The 6,451-nt window shown below is 46.7% G+C and overlaps 1 protein-coding gene across 4 annotated transcripts; it reads right to left on the bottom strand.

Moving 5' to 3' along the window:
* Positions 1–328: 328 nt before the first annotated feature.
* On the bottom strand, positions 329–5,554 carry LOC143891416 (uncharacterized). 4 transcript variants are annotated; one of them, XR_013255325.1, is made up of 8 exons: positions 5,148–5,554; positions 4,950–5,050; positions 4,277–4,620; positions 4,020–4,159; positions 2,814–3,933; positions 2,194–2,350; positions 1,538–2,116; positions 1,145–1,284 (listed from the first exon to the last, which is right to left on the bottom strand). XR_013255325.1 is itself a non-coding variant. In XM_077395987.1 (6 exons), the coding sequence occupies exons 3-6, from the start codon at positions 1,642–1,644 to the stop codon at positions 754–756; spliced, it is 588 nt and encodes a 195-aa protein (XP_077252102.1). In that variant the 5' UTR covers positions 1,645–2,116; positions 2,194–2,350; positions 2,814–3,339; the 3' UTR covers positions 329–753. The 4 variants fall into 4 exon arrangements, 2 of the variants coding, with proteins under 2 accessions (XP_077252102.1, XP_077252104.1); XR_013255324.1 differs by having other exon boundaries at positions 4,950–5,554; XM_077395987.1 differs by lacking the exons at positions 4,020–4,159; positions 4,277–4,620; positions 4,950–5,050; positions 5,148–5,554 and adding exons at positions 329–1,029; positions 1,380–1,413 and having other exon boundaries at positions 1,114–1,284; positions 2,814–3,339.
* Positions 5,555–6,451: the final 897 nt, after the last annotated feature.

Genomic DNA, 6,451 nt, shown 5'->3' with positions numbered 1-6,451 from the left:
AAGAGTACTCGAAAATGTAAATACTAATCAGGGACACCCAGAATGTATACTCTTATTGTTGCAATGAAATCATTTTGCCTCTTACCTTGTTTTAAATTTCCTCTATCTATGAAAATACATACACTAGGGGCATTTTGCGTGGTTAGTCACTACAAATGGTGACTAACAACGCAATATGCTCAAACAATGATCAAGAGAACTACACTAGGGGCATTTTGTGTAACTGACCACTGGGAATGGTGACTACCAATGCGAAATGCACATCATCAAAGCAAGAATAAGGCAATCATATGCAAGGAAAAGCAATCATCCAATTGAACAAAATGAATCATCTAAAAGGAAATTATATGTATATAAAAAGAGATACATCCACAGTGTTTAAAACACCAACACATCAAAAAATGGAAAATAAAAAATACATCAGGCCTATGAAGATGGAGGAGTTGCTGAGGGATCTACATACTCTAGTGGTGGTGGCTCGTCACTCGGTGGAAGGACGGTCGTCGACTCTGGGGTGCCGAATGGATCGTTGTGTCAGTAGGCACTCAGGAAACTGAGGTCTCGCCTTGCTCGCCTAACCCCCCGCCTGCACCTCTCCAGCTGCAGTTCTGAAAGCTCGGTTCATCGCTGAGTACTCCTTTGAGCCCGGTGCCCTGATCGCAGACAAGATGTCTTTGCCTGAATTGTATGCTGACCTCTCCTCCAGATCTGGAGATCTGCAATCATATAACTCGAGAACTCCGGTCCCTGTCCTCACCCTCTTCGGTGAAGAGGATTCCTCACCCTCTTCGGTGAAGAGGATGTAGTAGTCATACGGCGCTTGCCTGCTCTCCGAATAGGCACTGGGGAGTCATCATCGCCTAAGTCCAGAGGATCCAAGACGTAATAATCATCATCATCATCGTCGTCATCCTCACCCCCCTCCGTATCCTCCTCCTCATCCTTTGCAATCTCGACGTTCGGATTTGCTCGCAAAGAGGGGCATGATCCCTCAGCAGGCTCCTGTTGGCCACGTGATGGAGCCATCCCCTGCATTTGAAAAGCGTTACCAAAGCATCCAAAAGCCAAATGTAAATAATTAAGAAGAAACCAAAGAGGAGAAAATTAGCATACCTGCTCCGCCGTGAAACCCTCGTACATGGCTAACCTGCCTCTCAGCACTGTATCCTCATGCTGAGAAGCCGCCAACACATCATCTACCCCTTGGGCTGCTAGATTGGCGATCATGGCCCTAGCCTTAGCCCTAGCGATCGCCTCTTGTAGGGGAGCTTCGTCTCTCCACCGCTGCAAAACAGAATACACCAATGTGAGGAATGAACATGATAAACATAACTCGCATATAAATGAACAAAAGAAACTAAACAGGAGGAAAGGTGTACCTCGGTGACCAGCCATGCAAAAAGGAGCTTCAAGCTCCCAACCAGCAATAACATGTCATTCCCATGATATCGGGGAAGTTGAAAAGGAAAAACTCAAATAAACTTGTAGATACAGTACTAAAATGCAAATGAAAATGATAAACTGAAAAAGTACTCACCCTAGTGAAGAATCTGGTATGGGGTACCCCACAGCCTGCTGAGGCACCTCCAAGGTCACCTCAATGACCTCGATCCCTTGCATGATGGGGAAATTCCACTCAGGCATCGGTCAATGTTGCGGGATCATGGATGGCTCTATTGCAGTTGGAGGCGGTGGAACAGGTGTAGGTTCTAATCTAGAAATCGTCAGGCTAAGGGCCTCTCGGGAGTGCCCAGACTCGTCCTGCGGCCTGAGTCTGGAGTGTGTGGGTGGAGGATGTCGTTGCCTCACCGGAGAAGCAGAACTGGAAGAAGACTCGCTCCTCAATCTCTCTACTACAATCCCCTTCCCCCACCCGCGGGGTGAGGGATCGCCCTCTACTCTGCTCCCTGCCTCGCGCCCGGCTCTCTGATAGGTGGGCACCTTTGGGGACCCACTTCTCCCTCAGCGAGCAACAGATCGCCTTGGAGAGTTCGCTCACATCCTCCCCCGCTGCCACGATGACAATATCATGATCGAGGGGAGCAGCGGCAGCATCGGCATCGGCGGCGTTGATATCTGCCTCAACATCCTCTGCCACTCCTCCAGCAGCGGTAGCCTGCAGAAATTGAGTTTTCCAAAAATTAGAATACATTGAAGATAGCATGGCTGCATGTACAAAGGAAAAAGTGCTACCAGCCCCAAAGTCAAAAGAGGCATTAGCTCCCGTCCAGCCCCGTTGGCGTAGTCCCTGGGCAAGAAGAACCGATCGGTCACCTCAACCCGGTGCTTTCCATGGTCTGGTAGTCCTCTGTCGGTCACCTCAACCTGGTGCTCCCCATTGGCGTAATCCCTGGGCAAGTAAAAAAACCTCACCAAAATTACCCACACCAATTCAATGCACAAAATTGGGCTTGTTGGATTCTCCTTGTCGTAAGGAGTCCAACGGATCTAGCTGCGCGATTTGGAGTCCAAACAAAGGAGTTATGACCCGTCAAAGTTCCAAAAATTCCCAAAAAACCCTGGCCGACCTGACATCTATCAGGTAAAATCGTAATTTACGCTTTTTAAACACAATTCGCAATTTAAAATCGCAAATTACGATTTTCCTCTGAATTTTCTATAAATAGGGGGTAGAAGTAAAAACTAGATCAGAAGATCTGAATCAGTAGAAATTAGATCAGAAGATCAGAAACCAGACCAAAACCCTCTGCCTTTTTCTAGTTTTCAATTTTCACAAAAAATATCTTCTGAAATACCTTAGTTTCTTTTGCAACAAAAGAGAAAGTAGAGAGAGAAATACTCAAGTAGCTTACCTACACTGGGCATCGGCATTCTGCCGAATTTCCAAGGACTCGGAGCAACACCACTTTTCAAGCACCGTTGTTTCGCCGAATTTTGAAGAACTCGGAACTCACCATCTGACAAGCGTCGTTATGCCGCTGAATTTACAGACGACGTACCTGCTTTTTAGGTATATTTACATTAATTTTCCAACTTTCTGCTTTTCTATTATAAAACCCGGTAGTGGGTAGTTATAGGGTTTAGGGGATCCTCTTGCCTGAATCCTATAACGTAAATCCGTACCTTCTCTTTGTAAATAGGATTATGTTCCCTCTCCTTATCCCACCACTCCGTCTCCGGTCCTACCATAGAAAAAAGAGATAGAGGAAAGAGCCTAGTGCTCCGTCGGTGTTGGACAAATGGAGGGAAGTAAAATCAACATTTTCTTTGTTTCAAGTTATCCAGATTAAGGCGGTCGCTACGTGATTCAGAAGTAATCCCTTGAGGACCCAAATCACGCAGTAAACACCCCTATTTCAAATAATACTAAACGATTTTCTCGGTAATTCATTTTTATTTAGAATAGGGACAAGATTAATTGTAATAAAGGACAAAAAGTTATGGTTTTTTGCTAAAATTCTTTAAATATACAAAGTCAAGTTAAGAGACCGGATTTACGATGGAATGAGGGGTGCCTAACACCTTCCCCGAATGTAAACCATATCCCTTACACAGATTTTTGTATAGACCATGCCTTAAAAAACAGAGTAAAATTAAGGGTTCTAGGCCCTAACCTAGCTGGCGACTATGAGATTCTCTTTTCTGTGAAATTCGGATTATGGTCCCAAGTTCACAAAAAACACAGACACATTCACGAACGAGAACAACCCCCTTTCGACACTGAAGCATGCGAGCTGCGGCGCGCAGCGGCTGACGTGGCGTCCGGGAACGGGCGCCACACGTGGTACAACCGGAATCCGCTGAACCTCGTGTCTGACCGATTGTTGAACTATCCTCTCAGGTAGGTAGGGGACTGATCCCTCCTGAGAGTGGAAGATGGCCATCAGCCCTGTTATCTGGCAAGAGCATCCAAACTGTGCACCCTGAATACCAGTATGGCCACCCAGAGGCTGCCATCGAACCTGCAAATGTCTAGAAATCATATCAAAAGGATGATCAAATATAAAAGTGCAGCAGACTCATGAATAAATAGGAAAGACAAGGGTGAGGAAACTCACAACGGCAAGCTGAATCTGATCAATGGCTTGTTGCGCCTCATCGATTGGCGGGAATGGTACGCTCCCGGTTGCTCGCCCCCCATCGGACGTGAACTGGCCAAAAGACCACGTCCGGATAATGAAGTGTGGGGGCGTACCAGCTGAAAGTTAGAATGCCCAAGATTGCTCATGGTTAAGGTAGAGTAATAAGATCAGGGCATACAAGTCATATAATAATTGAAAATAAATAAACGGAAACGAAAAGGATGATAAAGTACCGCCCAAAGGGACTCTAACCCGCACATTGACCTCGTGTCGTCTCGTACTGTGGGTCTCACAGACCACCTCTCGAACCAGCTACACCTGATCCAAGTTCCAGAGAGTGCAGAAAAGGTGAGCGGAGTCATACCCACCTCTCCTATCAGAAAATGAAAGTTGTGGGTGTTATCCCACCACCTCTCTTCAAGAGCTAGCACTATGTCCTTCTCGGCTACCCGAGGATCTAGAAGGATAAGCCGATCCAGGCCCGCGGCTGTAAAATAGGACCGAGCTTCTAGGGGAGAGCGTCTGACAATCTCATAGTCTCTCGCATGGAACCCTGTGTAGTCATCTCGGGCAGTGCCTGTGAATACAATATAGATAAAATAAATCATATGTCGGACAAACAAAGAGAAGGACTCGCAATTATTTGAACTTTAGAAGACGGTTCACAAATCTGTGGATAGACCGTCTCCTATGAAGTTCAAATGACCATGAGCCCTCCATCAGGAGCGATCTTAATGATTTTGGCAGAAGGCCTGAACCACAAACATCGCTGTCCGTGAAAATGAATACAAATAGCACGCATAAAAAATGCCCCTAAACCTATATTCCCAGAATCTTCCTTTAGGGATAGACTCCCCAAGAAACCCCTCTAGAATTAGAAATATCAAAACAAATTTAAAAACTGACCTCGCCACTGTACCATGGAGCAGCACTCTGCTCCTCATCATCGGGTCGCGTGCAATCCAGCACCACCTCCTTCTCCCCCCGAGAGCGATGTCTACCCATCTCTATGCAATCTCAGAGAAAATTAGAAAATCTCACAAAAAACTAAAAAACCTCAGAGAGAATGGAAGAAGAGAATGAATTGAAAAAAGGAGTTTTAACCTATTTATAGACTTCTAAAATAGCAGATTGCGATTTACAAAACCGTAGACTGTAATTTTGGTAAATCGCAGACCATTGCGATTTCTTGGTTTTCCCTCCTTATACTCACTTCGCCCTGTTCCTCCTTCTCTAGGATTCAAATTATGTGAAAACAAGATCAATCGATCCCCTGTTTTCCTAGGACTCCTCAATAGGACCCCGAAATCTCAGTCAAATCATCCAAAATCCCCAACTTGGGACCTTTACCTTTCTCAATCAATCCTCCAACACATCGGCCAATCTGGCCGGACCCTTTTAAATCCTAATCTAAGTGAAGTCCTTGTACAAGCGACACTGCTACACATTCAGGTCATCCTCAAGCAATAACCTGAATCTTCCTCCTTGATCGGATCCTGTCACCACAGATCCTTTCCTTTCCTTCCAAAAAAACAAGGTTGGACTAGGACGGGTCTTCCCTAACTAGGACGGGTCTTCCCTAACAAATCCTAGAATGGACTCGAAGGGTCTTCTACTTCAAATTTTGGATCGGATCCCAACGAACGGATCCCCACCCATTCAAGCTTAATCTCGGATTGGATCCCAATGAATGGGTCCCCTCCATTCAAGCTTCTGGATCGGATCTTGATGGGGTGTAAAAACTCCAGCCACTCACAGGCTGCCACCTGTCCCAGAGCAGGTGAACTCCAGCCACTCACAGGCTGCCACATGTCCCAGAGCAGGTGAACTCCAGCCACTCACAGGCTGCCACCTGTCCCAGAGTAGGTAAACTCCAGCCACTCACAGCCTGCCACCTGTCTTGGAGTAGGTGAACTCCAGCCTCTTACAGGCCGCCATCTGTCCTGGACACCTGTCCAGGACACCTCACCAGGTTTTCCCTATAAAAAGGGATTCAAAGCTCAAACTAATGGGTAATGCGAAAATCCCTTCTCTCCCTAAACTCTTAGACATCTCCCCTTCACTCCTGCTCATACTGACTTGAGTGTCGAAGGGCCTGTCCGGAGTAAAACCCGGTCTGGTCTTCTGACCTCGCTTGCCTTGTGCAGGACTCAGCCCTCATAGCAGGACTCTCCCTCGACCACCTCACTCCTCGCTCACTCCGGTCCTTCAGGACTTAGCTCCTCTAGTCATCCAGCTCAGCTCTTACATCACTGCTGTACCTGTTACCGATTTTAGGTCTAACAGATTGGCGCCATCCGTGGGACCTCAGAACTAAAAGCTGTCTTTACATCCCACTCACAAAAATGGCAGGACGCAAGAGTACGCGGATGCCTACTGCGCGGGCGCGGATTACCCAAACCGCGCTA

This window comes from Tasmannia lanceolata, unplaced genomic scaffold (genome assembly GCF_043159265.1).
Source record: "Tasmannia lanceolata isolate RefF3 unplaced genomic scaffold, GAP_Taslan_0.1 ptg000013l, whole genome shotgun sequence".
Lineage (NCBI taxonomy): Eukaryota > Viridiplantae > Streptophyta > Magnoliopsida > Canellales > Winteraceae > Tasmannia > Tasmannia lanceolata.
This window is presented reverse-complemented; position numbering and strand designations above follow the sequence as displayed.

Bases quoted from the DNA above. Each gene is read 5' to 3' on its own strand.
- LOC143891416 (XM_077395987.1), bottom strand. From the start codon at position 1,644: ATGCCTGAGTGGAATTTCCCCATCATGCAAGGGATCGAGGTCATTGAG. The intron at 1,414-1,537 runs GTGAGTACTTTT...GCTGGTTGGGAG, and splicing joins ATACCAGATTCTTCACTAGG to CTTGAAGCTCCTTTTTGCAT. The intron at 1,030-1,113 runs GTATGCTAATTT...TTTCAAATGCAG, and splicing joins AGGGTTTCACGGCGGAGCAG to GGGATGGCTCCATCACGTGG.